Below are 16181 nucleotides of genomic sequence, written 5' to 3' on the forward strand. Positions count from 1 at the left end.
ACCCAACAATTATAAGGCAAATCCAGAACTATCGCGCTTTGCATGGCTGGAAGTTGCGTTTATTTTCTGAGCAAGCTCTGACTAACTCAAAGTGCACCTAATGTGTTCCCAGAGGACCCCCTGCCAGCTTTAGCTTTCATCTGAATTGCTTCATCCGTAAGATTTTGAGCGTTTGGGAGAATCCCCGTGCCCTGGATGCTTCACACAAAACAGCTTGTCGGGGAGGGAGCAGCTCGGGCGGGACGGAGGGGGCAGCAGCAGCTTCTTGGCAGGGCAGCCTGCGCGTCCCCGGGCGAGCCCAGCCCTCGCTGCAGGGACACGTCAGCTCCCGCATGGAAAATACACCTCCCTCGTGCTGACGCTCTCAGTGCAATGCCTGTTTGGAGCCGGAGCCCCGTGCCACCCAGGAGAAATTCTCCAGCCTTTGGTCTGGGTGTCGGGCAAGGAGTGTCGTGTGGGGACCTTGTCTTGCCGGCAGCTTGGGTTCTCTTTGCAAAACAGCCAGGGAACAGCTTGAGGTTCCATTTCCTACTAGTTAGGCAGTTGGTGGATCCTAGCAAGGCTGGACAGTCACATATCTTGAGTAAGTCTGGGAGAAGCTTCCCGGGAGAACAGCTTTGCAATGAAGCTACACAAATAAAGGTCTGTTGTGAAAAATAAGCCGTCCTGCCGTCCCCTTGGCAGGTTCCCATGCACCTGCTGTGCTGTGTGTCATTCCTTGGTGGTTTTCATTTTCATTTTTGCAGAGTTATGCCATTGCTAACCACAGGGCTACACTATTGCCATTGCCAAGGGTAACAGCAGACGGAACTAGAGCGTTTGGCGACTGCAGATTGCCTAAGCCGGAGTATGAAATCTCAGCCTGCAATGCAAACAGCTGTGCTTGACCAGCCTGCGCCTGTTTGCTTTTTGTGCTGTAACTGGAGCTGCTGGGCTGCCCTTGGAGAGCTGGGGGCAGTGCTGGTGCGGTGGCACTGCCCACGTCTGCCCCTAAAACAGCCTGAGAGCTCAACGCGACCAGGGCTGGTGGCCAGGGCTGGGCAGCAAGAGCATGGGGCTGGCAAGGAAGGGAAGGAAACTGCGCCCGCAGCGCGGGAGCCTTCGGCTGCTCTGGAGGAGGACTCCGCAGCAGGGCTGTGTTGCAACAATATCACCGGAGAGTTTTAAAGTCTTGATTGGAATTAAAAACATGCCCGAAGCAACGCCCCCGCTGGGGCGGAGCGGCCCTCGAGCTCCTTCCCGCCTGGCACGGCCGGATCCCGGAGCCCGGGCAGGGCCAGGCTCGTTGGAGCGCCCGGACTCCCCTCGGCAGCCGCGGCCGAACGGCTCTAGCTCCAGCACGAGGCCTGACGCGATGCTGATGGGCGCGAGGAAGCAGAGACGCGGGCAGCATGTCCGGGGGCTGCGGGGAGAGCGGTGAGAGCATCTGCCCGCGCGTGGAGCCGGGACACCCCTGACGTCTCTGCAATGCCAGGCCCAAGGCAACGCGCTCAGCCTTTCCTCCGCGTGGGAAAGCACCCAGGCAAGGCTTGACTCCGCTGCCGCCAGCAGGGACAATACCGGTGTCCCCAGAGTGCCCAGCAGGTAAAGCCCTCGCTGCTGCCCGCGCGCGGTGGATGCCTTGCAGCTCCTGGCCTGGGCGGCCGTGGGGCTCACGGGCTGCCCCACCAGCACACACACACCGAGTGCCCGTGGCCCCGGTGCCACCCTGCCCGTGCTCCTCCCTCCTGCACCGTCCCCCGTGCAGCGCCGAGCCGCTCGTGCCGGCGGCAGGAGCCCTGGGCCGCGGCTACGCAGTGCGCTCAAAGGTCGCCTGGCGCACGATCGAACACGTACCAGGCAGGAGAATGATTCTCAGGCTCTCCAGCGTATCCCGCCCTGGGTCCGTATGGCACAGGCAGTCTGGCACGGGGCCTCCCACTGCTTTCCCATGGCAGCTTCCCACCCGGCCACCAGCCCTGTCCAGGGACCATCTCTGCTTATCTGCTTCCCCATGCACCTGCGTGGCTCTGTGCGCCCTGGCTCTTTGCACCCCTTGCAGCAGGCTGCTCTGCTCCTATTTCCACATTTCTGCCCTGCTTAATCACCTTGAAAGCGCCAGCATCCCAAAGCATCTCCCTTACCACAGCTACGTGTGGTGGGCACAGGCTTTTGGTCACATCCATGCCTCTGGCACCTTCTTGGCCTCCCTGGAGATGTTAGGGAGAGGCTGGCAGGGAAGGCAGTGGGCAAGTCTCTGCAGAAGTCCCAGTGGGAGCCAGCAAGGGACACACATTCTCTTCCCAATGTTTGGAGAGGTTTGGCTCTGGGCTCCAAGTGCTGTTTGTGACCTGCATGAGTCACTAAAACACCCAGAGTCGTTCGGGATGGACAATACGGATCAGCCAGGAAAAATCCAGGGCGCTGCTGTCACCTCCCTGTGGCCGCTGCAGGGACGTGTCCCCTGAGCTGAGAGAGCTGCTTGTTATCCAGGCTCCCTGTCCTCCATGGCTTGTTTATAAGGATGCAAACATCTACAGAGTGAAAAAAATCACGCCCAAAACCACCGGCTCCCAGCGGAGCGATGTGTGCAACCTCCTCCTCCTCCTTAAACGCGGGTGCGGCGCGGGGGCCGCCCGGCCGCGGGGGCACCCGAGGCAGTGCCGAGACTCCCGCACCGCGGAGCGAGCGGCGACGGCGCCAGGCGGAGGCGTCGCCGGCGTCACCCAAGGGTGCCGGCCGGCCGGGGGGCAGGACGAGCTGCGGCCGCGACGCTGCCGCCCGCTCCTCCCCAGCCCCGCTCCCGGTCACGTTAAGTTGCCTTTGGGGGCAGCGCGATCCCGGCAGCCGGCCCGGCCGGGGCCTGGGCCAGCCCCGCTGCGGCGGCCGGGCTCGCGCAGCAGCGCGCGGCCCCGCTCGCCCCCGCGGCCGCCGGGATGATCATTAACGTTGATCATTAACGTCCTCCGCTGCCTCCCCGCCGCAGCTCCCCGGGATCGGCTGCGGCCTCCAGGCAGGTGAGAGCTGCCGGGCGGCTGCCCTGGGCGGCGCCGAGCCCCCAGCGGGAGCGGGAGCGGGGTCCCCGGCGGAGCGGGAGCCGGGGCTTGGCGGACGGGGATGCTGCCCGCAGGGAGCGGAGCCGGGAATGGTCCCCCGGCCGGCACCGCTGCCCACGGGCGCGCAGCCCTGCCGGCCCCTCCTGGCCGCGTGGGTCGCGGCGCTGCTCGGCCGCCTGCTCTGCACCAGCCCAGAACGGCTCTTTATTTGCCGCTTTGCGCAGCTCGCTCTTTCCTGCCATGTTTCAGGCACGGGGTGCGGGGGTGGGGAGCCTGGACACCGTGCTGCCCGTGCAGGGAGCTTTGCTGCTCACCCGCTCCCACACTTGGCACCTTTCGGATGCGGTGTTTGCTGGGGGTGCTGTGACCACTGCACCCCCGTGGGGAGAGGAGCTGCGCCGGAGCAGTGCCAGTGACAGGCACCAGCCCCTTCCCAGCCCTGGAGCAGAGGGAGGCAGCTCTGCATCTGCAAGGACCGTGTGGCTGCTTCCCCAGTGAGGGGACCCTGAGTCTCTGCTCAGTCCCTGATCCTCTTGTGGGCTAAAATATTCCTTTAAAGCAGGTAGAAGCTGCAGAGATCCCATTCCCCTTCCTTTTCCTTTAGCTTTCTTTGCTTTCTGCCCAGAGCCGAGATTTCTTTATGGGCCACTGGGTAGGGATTTCCCAGGAGGGAGCATCCCTGCTGCTCAGGATCCCGTGTGGCTCCATCCAGGTATGAGGCTGGTATTGGGCTCTGCTCTGCTCCTTCTGAGGCCTGGGGCTGCCAGGGCAGGGTGCTGGATGGGCTGCTCCAAGCTCTGCCCCTTCCTCCTCAGCACCAAAACGAACACGGAATCTTCCTCGGGAAGGAAGTGACATGAATTCTCTTAGATTTTTCTAAGCAAAGAGGAAATCAGAAGAGGTCCAGCTGTGAAAACTGGATGTGCGGCTGCCAGTGTCTCTGATAAAAGCATCCACATTTGTTTCAATTTCTTCTTCCTCCCCATCTTTTTCTTGCCTCTCCTCCGCTGCTGCCCGCAGCGAAGCAGTCCTGCAGCGGCTGCTGCCTTTCCGTGCCCCTCGCACACGTCCTGCTGCACGCGCAGCTGGTGCAACCGGCGTCCCGTGTCCTGTGCCTCCTGCCTGCCTCTCCTAGGACGTGTCTCCCTCTGGAACAAGCTGCCAGGGCAGGGCTTGGAGCCATCAGTGAGCATGGATGTGGGAGAGGGCGATCCCGGGCGCAGGGTGCCCTCATCCAGCCTTGCCTGCTGGGTCACGGGCTCCTCCTAACCCTCCTTGCAGGGCTGCCAGCCGGCATGGCGAGCCCGGGCACGAGCGAGCCCGAGTGCTCCCTGTACGAGGAGCTTCCCGATGAGAGGATGGAGCACAACCGGAGGCTGGCCGTGGAGGAGCTGCTCGCCACGGAGGCCAGCTACGTTCACAACCTGCAGCTGTGCATGTGGGACATCCGGGCGCACCTCCAGCAGAAGCAGGTAGAGCCGGGCTCTTCAGCCTTGTGGCATCCAGATGTTCACAGCTGTGCTCCAGGGCGGGCTGAAGCAGGGCTGGAAGGGGCAGAGCATCCAAGTCTCCAAGTCTTTCTCTACTGGTTTGGCCATATTCAGATGCTTTGGGGAAATCCTGGGTTGTACAGATGCTTGAATAGACACTGGTCCAGTACCACTGTCCTAATACTACTATCCCTACTTCTGTAGCATTAGAAAGACCTCATTACCTCACACAGGAGCAAAGACAGGTCTCAGTATTTCCAAATACCTCCTGAAATGGAGACTTGCTTCCAGAAAGCTCCTCAGGTAACATGGGAGGCAGGTGGAAGAATGCAAGGACACAGGAAAAGCATGTTCCACCTCTGTCTAACTCATGAGGCTTGTCCTGGGGCAACTTCATTCCTTTCAGCTGCCTGATCTTGACCTGGAAGGACTCTTCTCAAACACCGACGACATCCTCCATGTCTCCAGAAGGTTCCTGGAAGGTCTTAAGGCCACAGCTGACCAGGAGTCCGAGCAGCTGCTCTTCATCTGTAAGTGGAGCAGGGGCAGGAGAGCGCTCCCAGGCCAGGACCACACCGGTGCTGTGATCTGGGGGATCCCATATGAATGGACTGGGCTTTGCAGCCTCGGTTTCCTTCCCCAGGTGCTCTGTTCCAAGAGTTCAAGGAGGAGATGCAGACCGTCTATAAGATCTACTGCGCTAGCTATGAGCATGCCCTGATGCTGGTGGAAAGCTACCGGAAGGATCCACGGCTGCAGGAAGAGATTTTGGACACCCTCCACACAACAGTGTAGGTACCTAATGCTGGGGCCACTGGCTCCATCTCTGTTTTATGTACTGGGCTTGTCCTTCTCTGCTGCCTGTGTGGGCAGATGCCCCAGACCCCTCGTCAAATCAAGTGTTGTGGCCATCCCCGTCACAGTGACGTGGGTCTAGCCCTGGCTGTCCTGTCCCGTGAGCTGGGTCGCAAACAGGTGCCCTGCACCCGGAGAAGCAGGGATGGCAGTGGGGGACGTGCGGGGGTCCCGTGTTCCCTGCTCTGGGCACAGCGACGTGGGAAGGAGAGGAGCCGGGTGCCAGCGCTCGGCTCCCGGGCTCCTTCCCCAGCGCAGGCGCCGATCCCAAGGCCGTTAGCCAAACAAACGCAGCCCTGTTCGAAGCGGTGGGCGCCCACGCCGGCGCTGGCAGGGACGGCACTGCCAGGCACAGGGCGCCACAGCCCCGCAGCTGGCCCAGAGCGGGGATTCACAGCCCGAGCTGCCCGCCACGGCCCTGGACGCTGCAGCACGGACGGAGAGGCGGGTGCCTCCCCCAGGAGCTCGCAGAGAACTTGGCAGAAGCAGGGAAATGACGGGGCAGGAGAAGCAGCCTCCGCGCCACTGCCGCTCTCCTCCTCAGGCCTCACACAGGGGCTTCAGACCTCAGCTTCTTCCTGGTGATGCCGGTCCAGCGGGTCACCAAGTACCCGCTGCTGCTGCAGAAGATCCTGGAGAACACCCCCGCCAGCGCCAGCGCCTACCCAGCGCTGCGGAGCGCGCTCAGCGCCATGGCCGAGGTCAACGCCAACATCAACGAGTACAAGCGGCGCAAAGACGTGGGTGAGCGGGGGCAGGTGGGAGGACCCAGCAAGCCCCAGACCAACTCCAGTTGTGTCCTGCCAGCATTGCAGTAATTTCTAAGTCCGTTTAAAGATCTCCCTTTTTCCCTTCCTGCACCTTCCTCATCCATAGGAGCTGTGAACCCCCCAGACAGGGACAGCCCCAAGCATTTCCTAGCTCTGACCCTGCCTAGGGCTGCAAGGCACCGCTTTCCTGCTCCTACTGCCAATGTCACTCTGGATAAGAGGCAAGATAGCAGCCTGGCATGGAGGGAGCTGAAAATAAAAGGGGCTGTTGGCATTTCCAGAAGTGAGAAGTCGGAACAGTCCTGCCCTGGGGACAGGAAAATGGAGCTCTTCACTTTGCTTGCTCTTCTTCTTGGTTTTAACAATTTTCCTGTGCTTAATTGATCCTTCTTTGATGTGCATTACCCTTGCTCTGCTGATCACGATGCTTGGGTTCCTGGCCTCGGTGCGGTTTCCAGCCTCACGGCTCCTCTGTTTCGGCTGCTTGGGCTGCGCAGGGTTCAGTACTTGCTTGTGGCTCTTGTTTGCCCACGCTGACCTCCTCGCTGCCCATCATGATGCACGGGCAGCGAGGCCACTTGCGTGCGAGGCAGGGGCAGTGTGAGCAGCCTCCTTGCCTCCCCTCTACGGAGGGGTCCCCATCACCTGGAGGGCCGTTCCTCCCCTCTCATCGCCTCTTCTCCTTCCCATCTTGCGTGCCCTGCACCCGGGGCAGCAACCAAGTACAACAAGGCGGAGCACCTGACACTGCGGGACCGCTTGGCTCGCCTCAACACGCACTCCATCGCCAAGAAGACCACGCGCCTGAGCCGGCTCTTCATGCACGAGACCGGCATTGCGGCCAAGGTAGGGAGCCTGCCGGCCACCCCGCAGCCCCTGTCCTCTCTCCTCATGCGGCCAATGCTGACACCCAGTGGTCCGTGCAGTAAAGGACCCATTTTCCAGCAATGCAGCGGTGGCTCCTGGGCTCTGACTTCAGGGACCTGTGCGGTAGTGGGAGGCTCAGGTGTGGACCTTGCTCCCTTCCTTCCTTGGGGAGGGCTGGGAGCATTAGGGGGGAACATGTTGGCCCCCAAAGGTCCTTGGGCATCCCAAGAAAAGGAGGCAAACGTAGTGAAGCGAACCATTTCTTGAGGCTGGGCTCCACAGGCTCCACATGCCCTTCTAATGCCCTATTTTTGCATGCATCCTCAAATCCCTCAAGTTGGGCCCTTTTGGACTCAAAGTCCTGAAGTTTCCCAGGTTCTCCCTCTCTCTATCTCCCCAGCACTGAGTCTCAAGCAGCGCCTGGCTTCATTTTGCATCATGATCCAGTGGGGGGCATTGCCTACACCCAAACCATCCCTGCCTGTCCGGGACTCCCCAGGTCTGTGGGACAACGTGACCTTTTCCTTGCAGACAGAGGACAAGGAATACGATGACCTAGAAGAGAAGTTCCAGTGTGTGGCATCCAGCATAACTGCACTGAAGGAGAACATGGGGTCCTATGTGAAACATTTAGAGGTAAAATCCTTGACCACTGGCAGGGCAGTGGCCCCATCCAGGCCCCAGCACCTCCTCAGTGGGGTTGCAGGATGCTTTCAAAGCCCATGAGATCAGTGGAAGCTCCATACCAGGGCAGCTTCTACAAGTCTGAGGCCTGATTTCTTCCTTTGCTTCCTCCAGGCGCTCATGTTGTCCACCCCACACAAGCATGAGCTGCAGATGGACGAGGGGGTTGCCCAGCAGTACCGCCGCTTCGCAGAGTGTCTCCATCGCAGCGTCCTCCCCGAGTTTGTGAGTGCCCCTTCCCCTCCCGGAGGTCTCCTCAAGCTGGGCCTGTCTGGGAGAGGGTTTCAAGCAAGGATTTGGGGCTGTCGTTCCACAGAGGCAGCGTCTGGACAGGCTGGTGTGCCAGCCCCTCTCCAGCCTCTCAGACATGCTGGTGGGGCCGCAGCAGCTGGTCAAGAAGCGCCTGGACAAGCTACTGGACTACGAGGAGATCCAAGAGCGCAAGAGCGAGCTGGGCAACGTGACATACGATGAGGAGGCCGCCATGAACACCTACCTGGCGATCAACGCTCTGCTCGTGGCCGAACTGCCACGGTTCAACCAGGTGGCTGTGCAGCTGCTGGGGCAGATCCTGGGCTCCTTCGCTGTCCTTCAGCGGGACTTGGCCGCACGGGTCCTGCAAGAGGCAGAAAAGGAGCTGGAGCAGGTGAGAATGACCCCCTGTTATGTGTGCCCAAACTGGCCAAATTTCAGTTTCTTCATTGGCAGGGATTGTCCTGCTCTCTCTTTGAGGAGTGCTACATGCGTTTTATTGATGTGGTGCCCAAGATCAGTGTTCACTTTGAGCTCCACTGAGCTCTGCATCAGGCAGGCAGATGGATGAACATCTCTCTGGCCTGAGGAATGAACATCACTCAGAGCAGTCTCCTGGGAGACATCTCTCAGGATGCATCACTACACAGACTTTCTAAGCAAACCTGAGGATAATAGCTCAGGCCCTCACCTGACTCATGACCAGATGAGAACATCATGCAACCACATAAAGATATCCTCTCACGTTGTAAGTATCTAGTCATGAGGGCTGGATTCCCCCAATCAGTCAGAGATGCTTAAATGTACATGTCTATTCCTGAGCTACATCACACCCCGTCTTCCTTTTCAGCCAGATGGTTTATGAAGGAACAGTTATTCTGCCCAGACCAGTTTTAGATGCAGGCTTTAGGAGGAGACACATCTACCACGTGTTCTACTGATGGAACCAAACGCTCTCCCCAGCTCTAGAGGGAGCCCAGGACCATGATTTTAAGTTGATAATCCCACTCATGTTGTGATAAGGCCCCCTTCATGTGAGCTGGGTCCATTTTCAGCTACTCTTCTCCAGAGCATGTGACCCAAAGTCAGAAAGGGGCAGCTTTTGTTGCCAGAAGGGACTGGAAGTTAGGTGTAAAGTGCATCTGTAGATGCGAGGCTTGTTCTCTTGCTTTCTCCTTTTCTTTCTGCTCTTTTGATCCTATTCAGGGCTGTTCTCTAAGGACTTCTCTAATCTCAGGGTCTGTCTTCACAGATGCCCCACAGCCACATGCCTCTGCCCAGTTTCTGGAAGTTGATGGAGGACACTGTGCAGCAGTCTGGAGCTCAGCTCCATACCTTCTGCCAGAAGTTTGAGACGGTTACGCCAAGCCCTGTGTCACAGGTAGGAGCTGGGAAGGGGCTTTCTTGCAGGCCTGCTAGATGAAGGCCTCCTAGCACAGCAGAATGTCTCCTTGGAGGGGAGGTTGGCTCAGAGATAGGGGCATGGAGGGGCTTGCCACAGTCATAATTGCCTCTGTCCTTCGAGAGGGGCTGTCAGGAAATAATGGCAAACCAGGAATACCCTTAATATTTCTAATTCTGGAAACTTGCCTCCAAACCATGAAGATAGTTACTATGAAAGAGTTTCTACTCCGATAGCTCGCTGGGATGTAATCACTCAGAAAGAAGGAGGGAGCCCTCAGTCTCCTATGTTTCCAGTCAAGAACTCCTTTGTCTCTTGCTCTCCTTTAGCCTCTGAATCCTGCTGAGGAGAGGAAGGTCCTTTCCCTTGTGAGCAGACATGGCCCAGATAAACTTTACCAAGTGACAAGCAACATCAGCGGCAGCAGGGATTTGGACCTGACCTTGCAGAGGGGACAGATCGTAGCTCTGCTGCAAAGCATGGACACTAAGGGGAACACGAGCAGATGGCTGGTGGATGCTGGAGGTACTGTGAGAGCTTCAGACGTTTTCCTTCTGGGCCTTCTTCTGCAGGGCTTGCTCAGTTAAAACCCTCCTCTGCTTTGCCAGCTACACCTGTAGCCATTAGATGAGGTTTCCCTGTCCACTCCTTGTGGCAATGCTTGTGAAGTATCACGGCTGGGAAAGGAGAATTAACCCAAACAGAAACACCTTGAAGCCACTTTGCTGGGCTTTACTGCTGGATGTCGCCAAAGATGGGGTGGTTTGAACAGAGCTCCTGTGTCTTGCTAAGCAGTTAGTATTGCCCTCTCCTCCAGCCAACCCTAAATGTGCAGCTGGTCCCCATGAACCACGTGTGTCCCTGTCCTCCAGGTCCTCGGGGGTTTGTCCCTGCTGCAAAGCTCCAGCCCTACTGCCCAGTGCAAACCCAGCAGCCCAGGGTGCAGGTGCCAGCCCCGGAGTGCGGGACGGAGAGGAGGCGACATTCCTATGCGCCGCCTGAAGCTCCCAGGCCTCAGGTCTCCACGTTCGCACCAGCTTTCCAGGTGAGAATGTGAGACATTCCAAGGATCACTCCTAGCAGCCCTGTCGGCTCAAATACTGATCCCTGTGTTTGCAGAGCATGGGTGGATGCACAGCCCTGGTTTTGCAGCACCCATTGGTCATCATGTGCTCCAGGTGTGCCTAGCAGGGAGGTCCGTGCCCGCCTGGCTCAGTGCCCTGCTGGAAGCTGGTGTGGATGCAGTGGGATGAACCATCGTGAGGCACCAGGGCCCTCTGGAGAGTGCTGCAGGGGTGGTGCCCATCTCCCGCCGGGACCAGGGAGGGAATGAGCGAGGGCAGCGATTTGCAGGTGTCAGGAACAGCATGCTGCCCGTGTGCCATGCTGCCTCCATGTCCAAGTGTCTAGAAAGGTCAGCAAAGTGCTCCAGGGAGCTGTGCTTAGTGGCACGTGGAGTCACCAGTCTCCCTGCACTGGCTTTTTGGAAACAGCTTCATTTCCCACGGAGTGAGACCTCAGGTGCCTTCTCTAGATCCTGCCCTGCTGTGCATGCCCTTTCCCTCCCTGACCTTACCACCAGCAAGGGCTTCCTCTCCTCCTCTGCCTTCCGCAGGTGGTTGCAGGTTTCTCCTTCGCGGCCAGGAGTCCCCAGGAGGTCAGCGTGCAAGCGGGGCAGCCGGTGTTGGTGCTGGAACCACACGACAAGAAGGGCAGCAAGGAGTGGAGCCTGGTGGACGTCAACGGCCAGAAGGGCTACGTGCCGTCCAGCTACCTGGTGACGGTCCCTGTGGAGAAGCCCCTGGGCTGGAGCTTACCCGTGTGACCAACCCGGCTTCACGCTGGTCTCAAGAGAGAGCCATCCGCTTGGCACCGACGCTGCGCGCCGTGGGAAGCGATGGAGAGGGAGGCAGCGTGGGAGGGCCCTGGGCAGGGAAGGAGGTGGGAAGCCCTGGAGGACGTTGCCCAGGGTGCAAGGAGTGAGGTGAAGGGATGTGTTTTGTGCTGGCACACGCAAGGCAGGGAGGTGCGAGGCCGTGGTGCCCCACACGTGCTTGCTTGCTGTGAGGCACGGCAAAGGGAAGGCTCGTGAGGAGAAGGCGGGTGGGCTGCTGGTTTTGCAGGGGTTTGCTGAAATTCCTGTCAGGGAGGAAAGTGTCCCTGAGGCAAGGAGACAGAAGCTGCCCCAACTTAGATCAAGGCCAAGGGGGTTGTTAGCCTGGCACTGAGTTGCTGGTGCATCCAAAGGGGAAATGGTGGCGTGAGTGCAGAGAGACAGGGACTCAGCTCCTTACGGGGACCGGGTGTCCGCGTGGCCACCACCCATGAAGTGCCACTCCGGCCCCTTCGGCAGCATTATCCACGATGCCTCATGGGCCGAGACTCCCGAGGCTCCGGTTCCTCTCCTGGCGACCATGTGCCGCCCCCGGCCTGCTTCCCGCTCCGCACAGCGAGGCTAACGCTGCTCATGTCCTTGTCTGCAGTCTCGTGGCGCAGATCGCTCTGTGTGTGACATGGCCATGGTATTTACTGTGACTAATGTGCTGGCAGTACAATATGTCTCTACACACACGGATAACTCAATGCTTCCGAGTTTGGGTCCCCGTTGCCACCGGGTCCTGGGGGTCTCACAAGTTCACTGCACAGCTGACGCTCCCCTGCCCCAACACAGCACTGCCGAAACGACAGCACTGAACCTTGCTTCTACGTGATAAACACTAACAGGAAAAACAAACGAAAATCCCAAAGAGTTGGGCACATCCTCTTACCGTCATTTTTTTTTCTCCAAGACAATCCATGACTTCTTTTTGTGGTGAGTTCAAGCAGCCTTCACCAAGTGGCTGGGCATCACGGATCAAGGCTTGGGAGTCATGGGATGTTGATCGAGATGTTTCTCCCTTTTCGCTCCTGATTTCCTAAAGCTTGTTCTTCTGTCACGCTGCAAAATTATCCATTTAAAAATAAGCACAAGCCAGGAGGAATGCAGGAAAGCAGCTATGTTAACTCAAGTGCATGACAGCAATATAAACTGTTCTTAAAGTTAATCCAAGCAATGGCATTAAAATTCAGGAACTGTACTGCAAGCAAAAATATTTTCATATACACAGATTACATTTCATAGAAAGACATAATTTAAGGTATTTAGATCTTTCAGGCTCGATATCACTTATGTGATATTCTTTGCATTTCAAGATCTTGGTTGATCTTCTCACATTACTCCCTTACTATCCTTATAGTGAATAAATACACACAAAGATAACGTCCAACTCTCCTTAACGTGAAGAGCTATATATTTTTAAGGATATTACATAATGTTGTAAAGGCAGCACCCAAACTTATCCAATATATATCAAATGCAACTTCTCACTTGCATTAAAATACTCGCTTGGCAATCATTTAAAAGGAGCATTTAGAATCAATTTCTCTGTAATCTTTTTCAAGTATATCTTATTAAAAACAAATGTGTTTAATCAGACAGTGATGGTGAGATCGCTTTGAAGCCATAAATGAAGCTTAGACACGGTTATTTTCTGCAATTTCTCCATCACAGTCAGACAAGTGGTGATTAACTAGAGAGCCAGCGAGCAGCCAGCCCAGCTTAACCATCAGATCTAGAAAGCCAAAGTCAGTGATTTTACTGCAATCAATTTTGAAACAATTAAATAGCATATAGTTTATATAAAATACTTGTCAACAAGTCAGCAAGTATTTGCAATACAAAAAGTGAGTGCTGCTGAACACAGACTTAGCACACAATTATTAGCCAAAATAGTGCAATTTGAATCATTTTGCAATCGACTTTGAAGAACACTTGCACATCCTTTACTGTTAAAAAGAAAAATAGAAAAAGGAAATAACATTCCAACAGTTTGAACATATCTGCAGTATTTACTCAAATATTTCTGCAGATAAGAAGTTCCCTTTCCAAAACATAACAATTTAAGCTGTCTTAGCTCTTTAAGCTGATTTGGAACCATTTTAAGTCTATCAGCTGAAAGTCAGTCCCCTTCTTTGCAGTGACTTGCTTAAGCTCAGCTGCTTTGCCAGGTACTAAAAACATATATTCCATTATAGATACCCTCTCCCATAAAGTCCTGCTCAGCACTGCTTTTGATGTAGTGACATAGGTTATGAAAAAGAGGCATGCTGCCATCAAACTACTAGTGTTCTTTCATGAATTTTTTGTAGCAAACTGAAAAAAAATCATGATTTTGATTCCCCTACGTAACTGTAACTTGATGAATCCTAAGCCGTGAGGCTGAACCAAACTCTTTGCATGCTTTCTTGTAGAAATGTGGTGACAATTTCATACTTGTACAAAACCCAAGGATTTTCTTACAGAAGTCCCAAATACCCCCTTAATTTTATTTTTATAGTGACAAGAACTGAGATGAGATACAAGCAAGATTACTCTATTTCTCTTAAATTTATACCAAATTTGTGTAGATCATGTCCAAAATAAGTCAACTTCCCTCAGTTATTTAATTGGAGGATGGCCACATTATCCCAAGGTAACTTTCAGAAAGCAATTAATTTCAACAACACATAGTTATTAAAATCCACACTCTTGCTGTGCTGTAATGATTTCCTCAAGACAAAAAAGCATGTATGATCACCTGAGAACTCTATTATTACTCTAATATATTTTTTCACTAAGTGTAACAAAAATTAACTCTCCTCTAGTGATTGCAGGACAGAAGAGAACTGTGTGTTCTCTTCAAAGACAGGAAAGAGCTGGCCTGCTTAATGCAATTTTGGGCTCATTTCACGCTTGATTTTTAAAACTGGATAATTATTACATTACAAAGTCTTTCCTATGCTAGAAAGAACTTCAAATTTGGGTCCACAGCTTCATATAGAGGCACTTACCTGCATCTGCACCCTTCACACAACATTTTCTCAAGGACTTCTCTACGAGCATCTTCAACTATCTTTCCTTGCCATTTTAGCTGCAAGAAGCTTATTTGTATTATGACTGTGCCAGAAAGTTTGAATTTGCTTGTAATAAGACCATAAAACCAAGTAGGACATCATGTTCAATTCGGTTTGGTTAAGATCGACACGATCACTTTAAATACCAGCAGATCTCAACTTACTCAGTATTCTGGTTTTCTGTCATCCTCATAAATAACTGGCACTTTCAGCAGGTGTTTTATGCCTCATAGGTTACCGATTTAATATTCAGATCTTGCTATTGAGCAGTCAGCGAGCTGCCATGCCATTGTCAGGAAAACACATTAGTCTGATTTCCCCCCCCCACCTCTCATTATAATGAAAACAAAACTTAAGTAGTCATGCCCCTCTTCCCATAAAAATAATGCAGTGGGAGCGTGCAGCCTTCCTACCAACCTATTAAGTGAACTCGAGTGAGCTGAGACCTGGCATGGGGTAAAGTCTGCTAGAAGTAATTTTCTATTATGTGCATTGATCGCCTAATAAAAATGTCAGGTTGAGGCTGAGGTTTGGATGATGTATGAAACAACACGTGGCTCTGCATCCTCTAAATAATGGTTATTATCACTTTGGAGCTCGGGCACAGAGGGGCATCAAACCTCTTGGCTTTACTGAGAGGGCAGCCAGTGCACAGGGATGTGCTCCAAAGCTTTGGAGCCCAACAAGAAGCCCAAAATCAAAACGCTGGGAACAGAAGGGATTTTCACAAATCCCAGCAAAGCCGTCCTGCGGCGGCCTCGGCAGCGTTTAACATCGGGTTTTGCTCTAAAAAACACACGCGTCATGGGACACAATCTACCAGATCTTGCCTCCGAGCAATTTGTGAACAGAATTTGTTGTTTCAATATATTTTTAAAAGGCTTATGCCCTAATTTCACTTCCAAATTACAAGTTCAGGATGGAAACAGAAAAGCACTGGATATTTATCACTCCTTGCACAGCAGCATTGAACAGGCTCCAAGCTCCAAGCTTGATGAGAGCCCTGCAGCATTTATCAAGCGTTTCAGCACCCACGTCGTGCCACGCAAATGAGTGACAGCTTTAAAGGAGCCCAGTTAGCAGAATCACAAAGGGTTGGGGCTCGCAGCGGTGAGGTGCGGGAACAATGCAGGGCACTGCATTTGGGAACACGCTGCTTCCCTCTCCCGGCTCCCCCAAGGGGATCACGGAGCACTCTGTGGTGAAGCAGGCAGCAAGTGGATTTTTAAAAAGCAGCCTGTGCTTAGTACTAGAAGGATTAATCTGCCCCTCAAAATGGCTTTCTAAAGCTGCTAAAGTCACGTCAGCCCGTTCTGGGAAAGTGAAAGGGCGCTAAATCCATTAACATTTTAAGCCACTTCACATCTACTAATAACATTGCCACGAGGCATTAGCAGTATGAGTAGAAAGAGCACATAGCCAAGCGCTGAGTACTGCAAGCGAAGCAGTTATGCAGGGTAGGAGCCATCACCCAGGCAGCCTTCTGAATGGCATTTAAAACTAGCTTATCTTTAAGCTTAACTTTTGAGAGTTTAAGGGCTTGGTCAATTCCAAAGGAGAATTCTCCAAAGGAGAATTTCTGGGCATAGAAACTCCTTCTGTGAGATAGCCCCCAACCACATGAGCTCTAATGGCAGGAGATCGACCCCATCAGTTGCAGTCTGTAAACTAACAGGAAAAAAAATGCTGAGTATTTGTTCAGATGATCCATACTTGTATTCTAATTAATGAGAGCCTCACATGGGCTTCATATAACAGTACCTTGAACATGAGAAGGGAATTTCCCTTGCTGACAAAATACTCATGTAACTTCAGATGTTCTTTCAGGCGTTGAAGACTTCTGCATTTCCTCTTCCTTCCTTCCTTAAACAATGCCATTCTGCCTCTATCATGT

The 16181-nt window shown here is 54.3% G+C and overlaps 1 protein-coding gene across 2 annotated transcripts; it reads left to right on the forward strand.

Annotated features, from left to right (window-relative positions):
* Positions 1 to 2953: 2953 nt before the first annotated feature.
* ARHGEF37 (Rho guanine nucleotide exchange factor 37) lies at positions 2954 to 12789 on the forward strand. 2 transcript variants are annotated; one of them, XM_026047495.1, is made up of 13 exons: positions 2954 to 2996; positions 4317 to 4507; positions 4932 to 5055; positions 5169 to 5316; positions 5925 to 6124; positions 6866 to 6996; positions 7549 to 7653; positions 7816 to 7926; positions 8018 to 8347; positions 9206 to 9334; positions 9685 to 9880; positions 10228 to 10400; positions 10971 to 12789. In XM_026047495.1, the coding sequence occupies exons 2-13, from the start codon at positions 4331 to 4333 to the stop codon at positions 11178 to 11180; spliced, it is 2034 nt and encodes a 677-aa protein (XP_025903280.1). In that variant the 5' UTR covers positions 2954 to 2996; positions 4317 to 4330; the 3' UTR covers positions 11181 to 12789. The 2 variants fall into 2 exon arrangements, with proteins under 2 accessions (XP_025903280.1, XP_025903279.1); XM_026047494.1 differs by lacking the exon at positions 2954 to 2996 and adding an exon at positions 4174 to 4220.
* The last annotated feature ends 3392 nt before the right edge of the window (positions 12790 to 16181 follow it).

This window comes from Nothoprocta perdicaria, unplaced genomic scaffold (assembly GCF_003342845.1).
Source record: "Nothoprocta perdicaria isolate Ctin4 unplaced genomic scaffold, notPer1 scaffold_5, whole genome shotgun sequence".
In the NCBI taxonomy this organism is placed as follows: Eukaryota; Metazoa; Chordata; class Aves; order Tinamiformes; family Tinamidae; genus Nothoprocta; species Nothoprocta perdicaria.

What these genes read in the sequence shown, in the direction of transcription:
- ARHGEF37 (XM_026047495.1), top strand. Translation starts at nt 4,331, where the DNA reads ATGGCGAGCCCGGGCACGAGCGAGCCCGAGTGCTCCCTGTACGAGGAG. An exon ending in CAGAAAAGGAGCTGGAGCAG is followed by an intron (nt 8,348 to 9,205) that starts GTGAGAATGACC and finishes CTGTCTTCACAG; the next exon opens with ATGCCCCACAGCCACATGCC. An exon ending in CGTTCGCACCAGCTTTCCAG is followed by an intron (nt 10,401 to 10,970) that starts GTGAGAATGTGA and finishes TGCCTTCCGCAG; the next exon opens with GTGGTTGCAGGTTTCTCCTT.